Genomic DNA, 18196 nt, shown 5'->3' with positions numbered 1-18196 from the left:
TATGCTACTTAAAACATTTCGTTGCAGTTGCGCAACAATAAGATGAACAATAAAGCTTCCTTAATAGACTTATAAAAAGTGCTATAAAAGTCGATATGAGCTTAATAACTAGAATTCCGCAATAAAATGTTACGTGGGATATATAATATAAAATAAAATCCTATAAATTTTTATTTAATTTATATATGTATGTATATGTAATAAAATAAATAATTTGTTAAAAATCTCGAATAAATTTTAAGGATCATTAAATTTTTTCATCATTTTTATATCTTTGTTCTATAGAAACGTTCTATATATTGCACGTATGTATATATACTATATACAAAACACAAAAATAATAATAATAATAAAATAAAATTTTTACTTTTTAATTTAACGACTCTTCCGAAACCTATATATCGACAAAAATCGAACTTGAAAATCATTTCCCCAAAAAAAAATTTTTTTAGTACATATTATTTTTCTGAAATCAAAATTTATAATTAATTAAAATCGATAATAAAGAATTTTTACTTGATTTTTTCTTTGGATTCTCTTACAAAATACAATTGGTATATAAACCTATTATATATACCTATATATATACATATATATATATATATATATGTATAGTGATATAACAAAACTTATTTCATATTATGTTACAATAATTATTTTTGGACAATACTATATGTTTGGCTTTCTTATTATATTAAATTCGTAAATTTATACGTTTTGGGTATATAAGAATATATATTTGATATATATATATATATATATATATACCAGATATTATTTTTATTAAAAAAGAGAAGAAAATGTCAATTAATTGCCCCACATTTTCAATGTTCATATAAGTATATATATTGTATAAATGTATCTATGCATTACATGTATGTATGCTGTATGAAATTTATATTGGGTTTTTTCTACTCTGCCTTTTTGGTTTTTTTCTTATAAATACATATATAGTTTGGGATTAAATTACGCAACTTGAACTTTTATTCTTTTTTATTAACAACCGAATTCCCAATTTAATATGCTATAAAATAATATATATAATATGTATATATATATATACATATATCAATATAAAAGTATGAGTATATATATATATATATATATATACCATGGGTATATAGTCGAATAATATATGGGTATATTTTTTTTTTTTTCGTTTGCTTTTTTTTTTCTGTGCATAATTCTCACAGGATGTAACCATCCGGGCATATTAGATACCAGGATATTTGTACATAAATTAATACTGTATAAAGAATCAGTTTATATTGATATATATATATATATCAATGATATATATACATATATATTATATGTATTCATACATTTTAATGCTAAAATTCTTTTAATAATCAATTCGTTCATTTCTATGTCATTTTCATTTTTATACTTGTTTTAGAGAAATTTCTCTCGTTTTGTTTCTTTTCTTTTTGTGTTCTTATTGATTGTTTTTATTATGGTTGTTGTCCTCCCTCGTCTTTTTCGATTTTTTTCATTTATAACAACATTATTTTCTATTTTATAATACAATATTATATAATCTTACACCAATTTCAAAAATAATATATAGCTTTTATGGTCGTGTATAGTAAAGTAGATCTAAATAGAATGAGAAAATTCTCTTCCTTTATTTTTTTTTTTTCGTTTTTGTTATGTTTTATTCCTGTTATTTTAATTTTCTTGGCATAGGATCATATTATTTTTATTATAGGAGGATATTGAAATGTTTTAATGGTAGTAAAAACAGAATAAAAAAAAAATAAGGAAAAATTACAATAATGAAAGTAGTTAGAGTATTAAAAGAGAGAGTGAGAGTGAGTGAGTGAACATAATAAGAAATTGAGAAAATTATAAGAAGAAGACAAAAATTTTAGTAATAAGGCAAATCCAGTGACGCCTTTACTATAAAATATGACCGATTTTATTCATTATTTTTTTTTTTTTTTTGCTTTTTGTTTTTGCCCGCTGAATCTAATTTCTAAAAACTAGGATATTCAACAATATTATGTAAATGTGTGTATGTTCAAAGTAAAAGATTTTGTTATATAAATTTCCTATTTTATATGCGTTAATAAGTAAAGTACAGGGTGGTTATAGTTGCGATTGTATACAAAAATTTATTCTTAAGATTTAGAGCCTTCAAATCTATAACTTTAGAATTGTTAATATAATTGAAAAAGCATAATTATACAAACAAAGTATAGTAACAATTTTTGTCGTTGGTGTCGCTGTTTACCAAAAAGTTCAATAAAGAAAACATTAATTCGTTATATTTATAATTATAGATTCCCCGTATTAGTTATATACTTTATAAGTGGTACGAATAATTTTTAGTTACATTTTCTGCCGTTTGTCTGTCACTGTTATTAAAAAATTTTAGGTCAAAGCGCAGCTGCGGTTCAAATGGTTAAAGAATGAATGAAAAACTGAAAAATATGTTCCAGTAAAAGTATATACTTAATTAATCAATTACAAGTTTTAATTTGATCACAATTTCGGAGACCACTAATTTCAAATCACTCAGTATTTGTATATACCATGATCTAGTGACAATTATTAAAGTATTTATATGAACAAAAAAATTCTATACTTTTTTAAATTGCCAACTAATCAGAAATAAGTAAAAATATTTTAATTTTACGTATAGTAGCGGAACACATCATGTGAAGTCTCTATGTTTTATACACGCAAGGATATACAGGATTAAAATGTTTTCTATTATACCATGTTCTTTTACTATATTAATTTTTTTTCTTATTTCGGTATATTCTGTATATATAGAAAATACATAACTATATTATGTAGTACATTGTACATACTATACATACTTCGCATACCATTCTCAACCATCCGTGTCTAAATACACAAATTTTTAATTTGGAAACATCTTAGATTTTTTTTTTTGGATATTTTTGCTTTCCTGTTTTTTTTATTTCTCATTACAATACTTATAAAAATAACAAAGAAGAAAAGGAATTTAATGGTTATAATTGTAAGAGAATATATAAATATACTCCATATAGAATAAGAATAAGGGGTCCCGTAATTGCGTTTATTGCCCTACTGTAAAAAATTGAAAAAATTTAAAACTTATTCTTCTTTTTGAAATATAGTAGGTTAGGTTGTACGAGCCTCAGAAGAGTACATTTAGGCCTCCTAAGTCTGTTGTGATGCCATAGAATCTCGGTCCTCTTGTTCATTAGAACAAGCCCGAGTTCTCAGAAACTGGCCAAAGTCCGTAACAAATCGAAAGTAGGACCCAAGAAATCTCTGCCTGAAATCAGCCAAAGCCGTAAACGAGCATACAATATAATAATCGTTTTATTGAAATGCAATAAAATATTCGTTTTTTTGTATTTGGGGAATAATAATATTACTGTTTGAAAGTATTCGGCGAAATTTAGACAAACTTGATCGAAAAGCTATATTTCAAAGATTGATGGTAGGTAATCACATTTAAAAAGTTAAAAAATTTGAAAGGAACATTAATTAATCCGAATGCCGAATAGTTCTAGTTGATCATTTTTTTGGTGTTCATTTCCATTCTTTTGGAACGAAATTTTCATATATTTGGTTCGTGTCTTTGAATACATTGAAATATTGGTTTCGATATTTAATTAAAATACTGGTATTTGATCGATCTACCCTGTCAACTGAATATATACAACGTGCCTAATTTGTTATTATAAAAAGAAGACATACAATAGGCTTATATAGATTCTTACACACATACATATTTATATTAATTACGTAATACAAAAATAAAAATATAAATAAAAAAATAAAAAGAGAATTCCTTTTTTTTTTTTGTTACCGTTATATTGATAAAATTGATAACAATGATTGTAATAATGATTTTGTCAGTAATAATAATGATGATGATGATTATCATCAAAAAATTGATTATTTTTATGAGAAAAAGAACACAAAACAAAAAAAAAAAAAGAAAATTTAATTGAATGTCGCGTTAAAATGACATTTTTATTGTTGTATTTGTAACAATACAAAAATGTATATGTATAATATTTAAGTATATATATATATATATACGATAATAATAATAAAAATAAAATCCTAATAGAATATTTTGTCGCTAAATTATCATGACGACTGTATATTTTCTGTATATATGTATGTATGTATGTATATTTAAACAGATATAAAGAAAAGCAACAAGAAAATATAACAATAATAATAATACAATTGATTAAAGTGATAATGATTATTATAATAATAATCAACGAATTTAATATAATAACGATGAAAATGTTAATGATTTTAATGATGATAATGATGATGATATTGATTATATGATTATGAGAATGCCGACCGATTTCTTATTATTATTTCTTATTATTCATTTCTTTTTATTTTGTGATAATAGAGACGACATTATTGACATTCAATTCATTGAAATTTATTATAATAAAAATAATTGTTAAAAATATCGAAAATAGTTATTCGAAATTGTTTTATTTTTTTTTTTTTCTAGATTTATGGTCAAACATAGGAGTATATGGATTGTAGATGGCTGGAAAAAATACCGTATTTAATATGGCTTACATTAAAATTATAAATTAATATTAGTAAGAGAGTGTATGAGCGGACACAAATAATGTTTTATAGATTGTGTTTGTCAATAATATGGTGAATATGAAATTCACCTTAATTTGAAATTCAAAATATACATAATTTTATTTATTTAATTTAAAATTAAAAGTGACATACTAATATTATTTCCCAAATCTCAGAACAATTATCGTATTATAACACTTACTGTAACTTATGTAAAAAGAAATACTCTCATTTACTTGCTCTCTCAGAGTATATACGAGTATGTATTTTTCATATGTGTAACTGAGGTGAAGAGTGAAGTATTAAAATATCAAGCTTTTTGTTTTCTAATTCTGCTTACTCAATAATTTCCTACTCTTGCGGTCTCTCATTTCCTATCATTATATTCTCATATAATTATAGTAATTAATTCAAAACTGATATATTTTCTCTCAAAATTATAACAGTATCACAACGATTGACTTGAATAACCTATTTCGAACACATAACAATGTTACATAATGGAATACCGAAAAACTTTTATTCCAATTTTTAATATAGAAGAAGAATTTTGTTAAAAAATTATATACAGAAAAAAAAAATTATTATAATTAAATTGTGCTTATTAATTTGATCATAATTATTGCACGCAAATAACAAATGAAATAAAAAAAAAAAATTATTATTGAAAAATAAAAGAATTTCGTAAAGATTTTCTTTTTCTCTTTTCATTTTTATTTTCTCTCTTTTTTTTTTTTTTGCTCTTAATTAAATTTTCACATGATAATAATATTGAGTTTTATAGCTTCATTTTTATAAATATTTTTCTAATTCAATTTTCAAAGAGAGAGACAGAGAGATAGAAAGAGGCGGAAAATTTTTTTTGTTTCCCGTAAATTTCTTTTTTTGTTTCTTATTATTGACTTGGAATAAATCTATGACAATTAAATAAAATAAAAATGTAAATGTGTAAATATTAAGAATAAAAATTAATTTTATGGTACCTACATATTATTAAAAATAAAGAATTTAAGGGATAATTTCCAATTAAATGTGAATTTACTTGTTGTTATAATAGTAATAATTAATGAGAATAAAATATATTAGTGATATACTCACAAAACCATACTCTTACAACTAAGTATGTATTTATTTTATTCAAATTTTTCTCTCAGTATAACAGTTGTAAGGCACATTTAAAGTTATAGGGTAATTTCTCGCCTAGGGTAATTTTTGAGACTATGAACGGAATGACTCGGAACGAGTTTAATTTTTTTATAACAGAAAAATGAACTCTCCAATTTAGAGTTATTTATAAGGACACATTACTTTTAATGAGATTGAAATGACATCAAGTGAGAAAATGGTATTAAAAATTTAGAAATTCAATATCAAAGAGTCTATTTTAAGCGAGGAGTTACAGTACCAAAAGAAATATTACTTCAAAATGGAAGAGCTCAATTGTTCTAAGTAGCCTAAATACACTCAGGTGGTAGGAATACCAGTAGTATTCCAGTAGGAATACACTGAGAAAAATTTATTATTATTTTAATTTAATTTTTTTGAGATTTGAGTGATTAATTTTAATAAATAAACTTTTAATAGCCTTACTCCGTTGATTTGATGAATAAATAAAATAATATTATTATTAATTATATTTTAAAAAAAATTATAACAAATAAAAAATTATTTATGAAATTTTCCTTCATATTTTCTTTGAGTGTACATTCCAATTATTCCAAAATATTGAATGTATATAAGAAGCATAATAACGGTACAAAAACACAAATTTTTAAATGCTGGAAAAGAGTTTTTTTTTGCTCTTGCACTCAAAGAAAATATTATGTGCTTTAATTGTTAAAAAAAATGTTAAAGAACTTTTCAAGGTCAAAAAAGTTCAAGAGAAAAAATAAAATACTTTAAGCATATTGCGAGGACCCTTCCCTCCAACCTCTCTTTTTGCTCTTTCTGTTGTTGCTCTTTTTTTTACATATTTTCAAATAATTTTATTATTCATTCATTTATTTAGGATTTTGTTTTTTATTTTTTTTATTTGATATTAATTAAAATAATTAAAAGTTTTTTTTTTTTATATTTACTCACACAGAATTTTTTCTTCTATATTTTTATTCCCAAATAATTGATGGAATCCCATAAAAAAATTGAGAAAAAAAGAGCAAGTATTGAAAACGTACCTGAAAAAAGAGAAAAGAATAAAATTAATATTGCAAATGTGTTGGTATAGGTAGGTAAAAAATAAAACAAAAAAAAATATATGGAACTTTTTTTTAAGGTTAACTTTTATTTAATTAAAAAAAATATAAAAAATAAAATAAATTAATAAATGAAAAATTCGAAAAAAAATAAAAATCCCTGAGAATTTTTTTTCGGTGTAAAACTTTTTTTTTTTTTTGTTTTCTACAAAATAGCAATGGCAAACCCAACATTTTTGTTTTTATCACACCCCACCCATAAAAAATACTTAAATATTTACTAAAAGTCTAGTTATCGTCTACTCGTTTTTGTTTTTTTTTCGCATTTTGCTCTTTTTGTACTAAAAATCCTTTTTTTTTTTTTCAACGAAAATTTCGCGATAAACCAAAAAACAAGAACAATATTGTTGTAGATTTCTCATTTATTATAAAAAAAAATTTATAGGAACTCATTTTACATTTATGAGTAAACTTTTAAATTAATATTTGCTTCTATGTGAATGATTAAATTTCACACTGCCTTGAAAATAGATTTTGACACAAAAAAAAATTTTTTTTTTTATTAGTTAATTATCAGTATATGACGAATATTATTGGAAATAGATTAAAAACTCAGGCTGCTTTTGACATTCTTACGCTCTCTTTAATCGAAAGTGTCAATAAAATATTTTAAAAATTTCTATATACGAGTATTAGTTTTCATTGTTCTTATTAACTTTAAATTGTCGGGATTAGTTCGGATAAATTAGATTTTGTTTAGTCAGAGATAAGCTCATATAGTTATAAGTTTTATTAAATGAGAGGAAATTTTTAGCAATGCGTGAAAGTTCAGAGACAAATTTTTGTATACATTATATAGCTTCATATAGCTTACGTTATCTTAACCTGAATATTGTCGCTATAAACAAACCTAATGATAAAAGTTCGAATATGCCTTTTGTGCCTGAAAGAGTTAAATTTTCTAAACCAAATATGAAAAATAACCAAAGTGCTATTCTTCTAACCGTTAAGGCTATACCAATCCTAATTGAGGGCTATAGCAATTTAAGTCTACAAAAAAATTAAATTTTTCATACAAGGTGAAAAAATTGGGCCCACTCATACAAGATTCGAACTGTATATCTAATATTTGCCCAATTAACGAACCAGTTTTCATATTATCTACATTCTACGTTTACGGGTGCCAATATTTATTATTTATTAATAAAAAAAAAAAAACAATAAAATAAATAAAAATATTTTTTCTTTCTTTTTTTCTTTTGCTTTGAACATAGTGAATAATGTCCGAAACTTTAAAAAAAAAAAAAAAAAAATAAAGCAACCATTATTCTTAAACGTCTTACAAAACAATTTTAAATAATTTTATGCGGGTCACTTTAAAAAGAATGTTTATCTAGACAATTTTCTTAGAAACAATTATTTAAAAAAAAAAATTCTATGAAAAAAAAAAGGTTAAAAAATTTTTCTATTCAAATTTTTCCCCAAAAAAAAAAAAATTCAAATTTTTACTTTTAATATTTATTCTTGATTATTATACAAAACAATAAAAAAATTTTGTTGTGGAGAAATTAGAAAGACAAAGTCATGAAAATATTTTTTTTTTAAATTGAAAATTAAAATTTATAAAAAAGTTTTTGACCTTAAGTATTTTGTTCTTTCATAATATTAAAATATTTGAATGGGGTGGTAAATTTGTGGATTGTAAGGGTTGGTAATCCTATTATAAATTTGATTCGGTTAATTTTATTAGATTTTGGGGTATTGGGCAAATTCACCTCATCTCGCATAATAGTCGTATTTTGGTTGTTTTTTTCGAAGATAGAATTTGCCGATGAGAATGTCCAATACTCTTTTAGAAACTTATATAATAATTTTAAATTTACATTAAACGAAGTAGCAAAGGCGAATGAATAATTTTTTCGGGGTGTTTTGTATTTTTTTTTTCCTTAGAAAATTGAGTCGTCGAACTGTAATTGTACATATAGTCTGTCAATAGAATAATAATGACCACGGAATGCAATATGTCATTCGTTTTATATTTTAAAAAAATTTCAAATGATGTATTGAGAAAAACTATATGAAATATAATTGAGAGAATGAGAATTCTAATGTGATATTACTTCTCACAAAAATGTAAATATAACAGTTAGAATGAAACAAGGCTCATATTTAATTAATTAATCAATTATCTAAATTGTAATGTGTAAATGATGAACAATATCCAAAAAAAACATTGAATATTGCTCCTAATAACAACTTTCTTGCGATTTTATTATTACAAATGCAAGATTAGTTATAGAATAAAAGCCCGGCATGTTATTAAATTAATTTTGCTGTAAATTAAAAAAAAAGAGACTTTGAAAAAGGCGTAATGGGAAAAATTTTTATTTTATAAATTTTCTTTTTTTTTTTTGTTTTCAATTGCGCCCTTGTTTTTCGGCGCCCATTTCAAATTGGTTTATATGCATATATGGGAGATCCGTCACTGTTCTAATTAAATAATAAATTTTTATAATAAAATTACTCATATAACGGTAAATACAACTTAATATTCTTATTTCAAAGCAAACATTTTTCATAACTATTTCAATATAAATTAAAAATTATTAATATTTCATGTACTCAAATCATAAATTTAATCAAATTTAACTAGAATTTATAAACATATTATAAGCACAAATTATTCTCTTTATATATGTATGTATACCACATTCTATTAAATTCAATTTTATATTATTTATAACTTCTACGTGACCATTAAGTACACAAACATAATTAATAAATATAAATTTAAATGAATAATAATATTTAACTAAAAAATTATTCAAATATTGCTCTTCAACTACCTACATACACATAAAATAATTATCCGAAAATATAGAAAACCATAAATAATATTTAATATTTAAAAAGATATAAAAGAAATATATGTAAAATAGTTTATCAAACTCAAAAAACACGACAAAAATATATTGTCCACATTCTCACACAGAGAAAAAATTAGCCACCATAAAAAAAAAATCTGTTACACGTGTCAATTCCCGTACTTATTTTATTAATATATATATATAAAATTTATTCTTTATAAAATGCTCCATTATAATTCTTAAAAGGTCAAACAAATTATTGTTATATTTTCGGTAAAAAAAAATTTTAATCGTATTTTTTTTTTTTTAAAAAAACCCAAATATTATATGAAAAAAAAAAAAACAAATTGTTCACAAAACCTAAAAAATAAAATAAATTCTAATTTTTCAGCTGTTTCTAATACATATATGTACATACATTTATACATAATTTAAGTTTTTATAGTTTATACCTGAAATAAATAACTAATATCAGAAATAACTACAATAATATACTCGATTTAATACAATATTTTTTTTTTAAAATGAAATTGGTACCCATAATCATTATATTTTTTGTTTGTTACCCCAAAAATCCAAAATAACAGAAAACTGAAACACAATAAATATGTATAAGGTAAGTAAATTGATATTGTATTTATGTTAGCACATATTATAATGTTATACGTATATATGTATAATACAATGGAAAAACCATAAAATTCTAAGAAGATATTCACATATTATTAGAGAGTAAAAACAAGTAGAAGAAGAAGAACCCACAAAATTTGTATTAAAAATTATTTTTTTTTTACCTGCATTTTTTTTTCTACTTATTTTTCTTTTTAAAACCCAAAAAAAAAAAAAAAAATTCCTTACAAAAAATCAAATGAAAATATTCCAAAAAGGTCATATTATAATTGACGGTTTCTCTCTTGTTATTTGAAAAAATGAAATAAAACCAGACTAACTACACACACTGAAAATCTAAATTTTATAAAAAAAAAAAATTCGCTCCCCCGCCTTACTTCTCTTCTATTCTCATGTGTTTCTTGTTTTTTACCTCTTTCTCAATATAATTTGAAGAAAAATTTTTTAGGTTTTTATTTTGATAACTTCAATATTATTAAATCATATGTTATATAAGTATAGTGTTATTGTTGCTTGTAGCTCTATAAATTCATATATATGTATATATATATATATATATATATATATATATATATTATCAAATATATAGAGAAATGAATGCAATGATTCATCATGATACAGTTATTTCAGAGTGTATCTATAAATTTTTTCTTATCTCAAAATTTTTACCATAATAATTTTTTTATTTTTTATTTTTTTTTTGTTATTTTTTTTTTTCTAGAAATATGACTATTCTTAAATTATGAATTTTTCCCAGTCACGACTATACCAAAAAAAAAAAGAAAAATAGAAAAAAAAAATTTAAAAATCTGGGATATTTTTTTGCTTTTGTTTTTCTCTCTGTGTAAATATTTTATTTTAAATTTTTTGATAAGTGCATATAATAAACATGTATGTATGTATGTATGTATATATGTTTCTATACACACATAATTTGTGAAATTTAAATTTTTATTTCATGATATGAGAATTTTTGTTTTTTTTTTTTTTGATTTGAAATGATTGCACTTTTTTATTTAGAATTTTAGGCTAAAATATAATTATTGTTGGAATAGTACATATGGTGTGCTTTCATTGCACCCCCATATAAATATAATATTATGACGTTGGTGCGTGTTTATTATGTATGAAGAGTATGTTGTTATAATTACGAATTGACAAAAGGTCAATCGCATCAGCAAATGCTTTGTAATAATTTTATAGCTCTTGTGATTTATTGTGAATTATTTTCAAAATTATTTATTTATTTTTTACATTAAAATATAAAATTACTGTCACGACATTAATTAGAAAATAATATATTCTGTATGTCAAAACAAAATTTCGTCCCTGTTTACGTTTACGTTATAAGTTTCACGTATGTGTATGATCATACTGTTTCTTAAATGCATGTTTGATATAAAGTGTGTGTATGATTATATTGTTCCTTAAATGCATGTTTGATTTGAAGAAACAGTATGATCAAACATATTTGAATAAGACTATTTTTGGGGGTACAATCCCAAGATAAAATTCATATACTTTATGTTCATACACAAAATATAACATGTATAACTGTAATATGTCATAACTTTATGTCGTATATACACTTATATACTCTTTTGAGAACATAATTTTAGATCAACTTAATTTGTAGTCATGTTCAGGCATATTACATGTACTTGCATTTTAAAAATTTCTGAAATATGAATTTATTTATATATATGTATATTTTTGATATATGAGTTAAGTTATAAATGTGTAAAGAAGGCCATATTTTTACTTTAAATAACCCATATATTTTTTCATCTCTAAATTTTCTATATTTTTTAGAAAATTTAATTTTTTAATGCATTTCTACTTTTTATTTTCGTTGCCCTTTTTAAGTAATTTTAATCAAAAAAAGAAAAAAAACTTTATGAAAAAGATTAAAAATAATAATTTCAAAATTTATATATTTCAAGAAGAAAACTTGGTAGGTACTTATATATACCATCTGCCAAATTGAAATTTTCTGAGTATTATAAGGTCAAGAAAATTTTTTTTTTATATTAAATTATATTTTATCTTTAAAAACAAATCATCAAATCAAAAAAAAAAAATAGTGTATGAGAAAAATTCTTGATAATTTAAAAAAAAAATTGTATATATAAAGGGAAGAGGAATATAACATTAATATAACAGTTCAACAGATTTTAATACTTATGTTTTAGTGGCACATACTTAATGTCATGGTCATAATATTCGAAATTGCTTTCATTGACGTAGTTTATACGTCATAATGATTACTTGGGTAAAAATTTGGAAAATTTTAAAAATCACATTTGCAGAGAAAATATTTTTCAATTTTAATATTTGCGAAGTTGCTGTTTTTCGAAAATTACAATTACATACATTTTCAATTACTTATAGCAAACTACACAGCTATTACCCCATAGAAAAGTTTTGAAATTTTGAGAGAATTTTTAAAAAACTTTCAACTTAAAATTCAATTAAATTTTAAATTATACGTTAAAAATGAAAAATCACTGTCACGATAGTAATTTAAAAAATTTACTGTTATAACAGTAATTTTACTGTTATGACAGTTTATGTTATAACAGTAATTTTAAATTAAAATTTATATTATAAACTAATTAATATAATAAATTAATCGCTATGCCGATTTATTGAAAATAATTTCAGAATATATTTTTCCTTTTTTTTTTTTGATTAATAAAATTAATGATGATTGTAATTAAATTAATAATTTTATTTTCAATTAACTTACAATAATTAATCTACATATTACTTTATATATATATATATATAAATATATTGAATATTTATGATTAAACATATTTATATTATTAACATTATGTTATTTATATCAGGTTTTTTATAATTTATTTATTTTTTTTTTTAATTTTTAAACTTGAATTAAATTTACATATTTTATATATATTTGCGATAATACTAGATTATTTATATATAATATGTACTATATGTATAAATATTTATATATTTATTATAATTAAATGCGTAGGTCGTCAATCTATATTATTTATATTGAAAATATTGAACAACATTACCATATTAGTATAATAAAATAAAATTATGTTTAAACCAAAATAAAAATGAAAAAAAAAAATATTTTCCATAAATATTGATAAAATATTTTGCATATTCATTAGATCTACATAAAAGTTAATTAAAAATTAAAAAAAAAAAAAATCAGATCAGAAAAATGAAAAATTATTTGACATATTAAATTAATAACTATATGTATAAGGAACTAAGTAGTATAATTTTTAAAAAAAGTTTATAAATTCTATATTATAATTTAGTTGTCAATTGGAAATAACTTTAAGAAATAAACATATTGAATTTTAAACGAAATAATTATATAGGTAATATTGCGTTGTTTTTGTTTTGACGTTTAAAAATTTGACATTTCGAATTGTCAAATTTTGATTTGTCAATATATTTTTAATGTGTCATTAATATTTACTTGGACTATTATAGTTTTAAAGCTTTACAATTAATTGTTTAACTTGTTTTTCGCTCATTAAAGGTAGAATGATTAAATTGAGAAAAATTCTGCCATTTATGAGTAGTCAAAAGCGACATCTGTCAAAAACGCGCTGACAAATAACATTTGTTTCTCAACAGAAATTAGTTAAGTCAATATATAATTGTAAATATGTTGATTTAATTATTTTTATTGTTATATAAAATTATAAAATTCAAAAACATTCTCTTTGCATTATTATTGCGAACAACTTATACTTTTATACATTTATTCACTTTTACTTTCAAAAGAAATTTCAATTTAATTAAAAAATTCATTATAATTTTAACAATTTTCTTCTTTCACTTATTTATACCAGCCATACTGTCGACTGAAATTAAACAAAATTACTTAATTATTGAAATTAAATAATTTTTGTGCAAAAATTTTGTTCAAATTATCACGCCTATTTTTATTTTATTCGGAATCTTTTATAATTTTTTAAAATTACCTATTTCAAATTTCAATTATTAAAATTTAAGTCTATATCTGCTTACATACATATATATATATCTGTATAACAATTTATAACCAGAGAAATTATACTGTAATTAACTCATAATAATAATCATTATATTAAAAAAAAAAACAATGTTAATAATTATTGTAGAGTATAGATAATTATTGTTATACTGTCTTCGAAAAGAAAAAATTAAATTAAATGTTAAATAAAATTTCTAATGAAAAAAAAAGTTGAAAAAAATATGTAACAACAATTTAATTATAATAAATAAGGAGCACATATTACACCCCTACCTATACGCACAACATATAAACATTTGTTATACAATTTATATACAGTATTTTTTTGAATATAATATAGTAATTGTAATATTATAATAGTAATAATATTAAAATTGGAAAAAAAAATTTAAAAATTAAAATTAAATTTTTTTTAGAAAAAATTGATACTTCACATGTGAGTATAACAGTTTTATTGTAAATACTATTAACATAATGTTCAAATCTAATTGTAAATTCTAAGGTATGAAAAAATTGTTAAAAATTTTAATCCGTAATACTTAATGAGCATAACTTCTTATGCCATATGAGAAGGACAAACCTTAATACCAAGTCCTAAACACATTTAAATCAATATGAATCATCTGTTCGACAAAATTATGAAAATCAATACTTGACAGCCCATAATACAATACTATAATAATTTACGTATACCAATTTACCATAACGAATTTAAATAATTATATTTTAATAAATTTATACTTAATTTATGGATAGAGTTATAATTGTTATTTAATAAGTTAATTTCTACAAAAGAACAAAAAAAAAACCATAAAAAAGTAATTTATTTGCTGTATAACAGTTGGTATCGGGCGACACTTTTAAATTTTTAATTTCTATAATTACAAATAACTTTGATTAATATCATTATTAAGTATGGTTTTTTTTTTTTTATTTATTGTTCTAAATTTAAACTCTTATATGCTATTAATGTGAATAATAATCATTTCATAATATGATGATCTACCATTTTTTAAATAATGGTGTATGTGGGTATGTATATGTTATATCAGAGAGTGTATGTAATATAATACACAAAATTAAATTTTTTAATGACACACAATTTTACTCCCATGAAAACTATTATAAATTATAATTTCGAGGAAAAAAAGAGAGAAAGAACAATTTTTCACAAAAAACATAAAAGAAATTTGTAATTTAAGTTACTAAATATAATTATATACCATGTGCTTATATAGTGTATATATAAACATATACATATATTATAGACATTATATCTATGTAAATATATATATTAAAACAATTTAATTCGCAATATTATAAATCATTATTATAACACTTTTATAATTATTATGATAGCCAGTACTGCTGTTATACAAAAAAACCATAAAATACATCTATTATTACATATGTATGTATGTACATATTAATGGTAATATAACAACATGTTTTTGAAAATAATTTCAACTAATTAGACATAAGTATATATACATGGAGTTTATTACAGAATTTGCCAACAATTACTTATTGTGAATCTTTTAAAATATTCAAATGTGTTTTTGTGAATTTATAGAAATTATATCATACATGTATGTAACTATAATACAACATGTTGGACCGTAAAATTAAATAAAATATGAATTTAATATATTTGTGTGTTATTATGCCAGAATATTTAAAATTATACTAGTAAACAGTAAATTTTAATGGATCTGAGTTTTGTAGTATTATAATATTATGACAAATACGAGTATATACGAGTATTGTTATACCCTGGAATCTTTTCATAATAATTAGAATCCTGAAAAACAGTATCAGATTTCTATATTTTGTTATACAAAATTCTAATGAGTTTTTGTGAGTAATATTACAATTTTCCGCTAAGTATATATGTTCGATGTTTATTATAAAGAGTTTTCTGTTATACAGATTCCATTGTATATAATATTAATATTATAAACTTATAGTACGGGAATAATTCTCGTCATCGTGTGTTATATATAAAATTCATATACGTAAGCATTTTGCGAAAATATTAAAATAAAAATCAATAAAATAATTTCGAATAACATACAAAGTTTTTTTGTTATACACGTAGTTTTGTACATTCTGTATGAAGTATGAACATATAATATAATTATAATGTACAAACATAATACAGTAAGCACTTATGTATGACTGTATAATTATATGTACAAACAAAAATATATTTTTGTCCCGTAAAGTAATAAGTTTTGTGAGACTGCAATAAATCTCTTTTATGTCTGGCACAGTTTTATGTTTCTCTTTTTTTTGTTTTTTGTTTTGTTCTCTTTTAAAAATGAAAGCATGAGTATATAGGCTGCGTTACAAAAATGGCAAAATAAAGAAATTGAATTTAAATCCAAACATATAAGCAGACGCATACAAAGTAAAAACAAGAACAAAGAAAACAAATAATTAAAAAAGATGTAAAAAGAGAACGCACTTTTTATTTTTATTTTTGTTGTTTTTTAAAGGGAGACTTAATGGTTTCTTTTAACTTCCTTTTGTTCCTTGAAGGAGAATTAAAAAAAAAAAAAAAAAAAATTAATTTAAAATTTTTTTACAATCATTTTTACATTTTGTACAAATTCTAAAGATTTTTATTCTTTTTATTAAAAAAAAAAATATTCTTTTACTTTGATTCCTTTAACAGTTTTCCAACAAGTAGACAGACGCATTTTCAATAATTTCCTTTTTCAAATATAAACCAAAGATCTGTAATTATGATAGTTTTCTTTTCTCTCTCTCTCTCTCGTTTTTTCAAAATCATGCGACTGAAGCTCTTTTTTAATACAATTCGTATAACATAATGCGTGCGTATAATACGCGTATTTATGTTTACACACTATACTAGTTCCTTAAGTAGACGACAGTGCCTATATAGTTTTATAAAATATAAAAGAAAATTTTTTAATTATTTTAAATGACTAGCAAAGCTTTTCTATCGCATTGATGTTTGTCGTCATTAACTTTAGAATAATGATAATGATACCACGTACTTAAACTGTAATACGTCTTGATGGCATATATTACAGTTTAAATACGAAATTTTTATAAGCATGCTAAGTAGGGGTAGAAAGAATGTTTATCGGATAGGTTATAATAATCCTCCTTGTAAAGCGAAATTTACTACTTATAATGAAGGTTTTGCTTTTATTTCTAATTAATTTTAAGATTGAGAATTGAAAAGGACGGATATCAGTATTGCGGTTGACATTTTAACGGGACAGCATTTATTGGGAAAGATGATTAAAAGACTGGGCATTTCCTCTTCGGATATTTGCTGGGGAAGCCATGATGTTAGATTGGTTGAGAATATGGCTCACGTGTTTTGCGTGTTCCACACTTTGCACAAGAAGGAGACTGTTTTTGAGAGCATATCGGTCTGGTGGACTAGAAGAGCTGTCGGAGACGCTTGCGGTTGATTTGCTAAAATTTTTAAAGGGACCTTGATGGACTTCAAATGCCGACCGATTTTTTACTGGCCTAGTGCTAGCCGGTGTCGTTTAGGAAGCCTAGATCTCCCCTCTCTAATTAATTAACTAAAAAACTAACTTGTATAAAAGAGCAATCTTTTTAGACTGCAACTATATGTATCCGTTATTGAGACTTTTTTTAAAAATTTTTTCTTCTATATATAAGTATAATTTGTTTCGCGCAACTTTTTCGTGCAATTTGTTTCGTGCAATTTTTTTCGTGCAATTTTTTTCGCGCAATTTTTGAAAATTCACAGCAGAATAGCAGAATTTTCTAAGTATTTCATTAAATGTATGAATTTTACTTTCTAATACTACTACTAATTATTGTTATTATTAACAATTTAACAATTTAACTGGAATTACAAAATTATTAATCATATAAAAAAAATATTTATTTTCTATTTTAATAATAATTAT

At 22.3% G+C, this 18196-nt stretch overlaps 1 protein-coding gene across 1 annotated transcript in view; it reads right to left on the bottom strand.

The window, feature by feature from the left end:
* Window positions 1–5453: 5453 nt before the first annotated feature.
* Window positions 5454–18196, bottom strand: part of LOC129607576 (myb-like protein Q) — a 68183-nt gene continuing 55440 nt past the window's right edge. The window contains exon 2 of the mRNA XM_055518655.1: window positions 5454–6749. Within this exon, the coding sequence (XP_055374630.1) occupies window positions 6681–6749 (69 nt within the window). The 3' untranslated portion in view covers window positions 5454–6680. The remainder of the gene's footprint in view (window positions 6750–18196) is intronic.

The sequence above is a fragment of the Condylostylus longicornis genome, unplaced genomic scaffold (assembly GCF_029603195.1).
Source record: "Condylostylus longicornis isolate FDR11 unplaced genomic scaffold, ASM2960319v2 ptg000027l, whole genome shotgun sequence".
Taxonomy (NCBI): Eukaryota; Metazoa; Arthropoda; class Insecta; order Diptera; family Dolichopodidae; genus Condylostylus; species Condylostylus longicornis.
The sequence above is the reverse complement of the archived record's forward strand: the minus strand, read 5'-3'. Positions and strand labels throughout refer to the sequence as shown.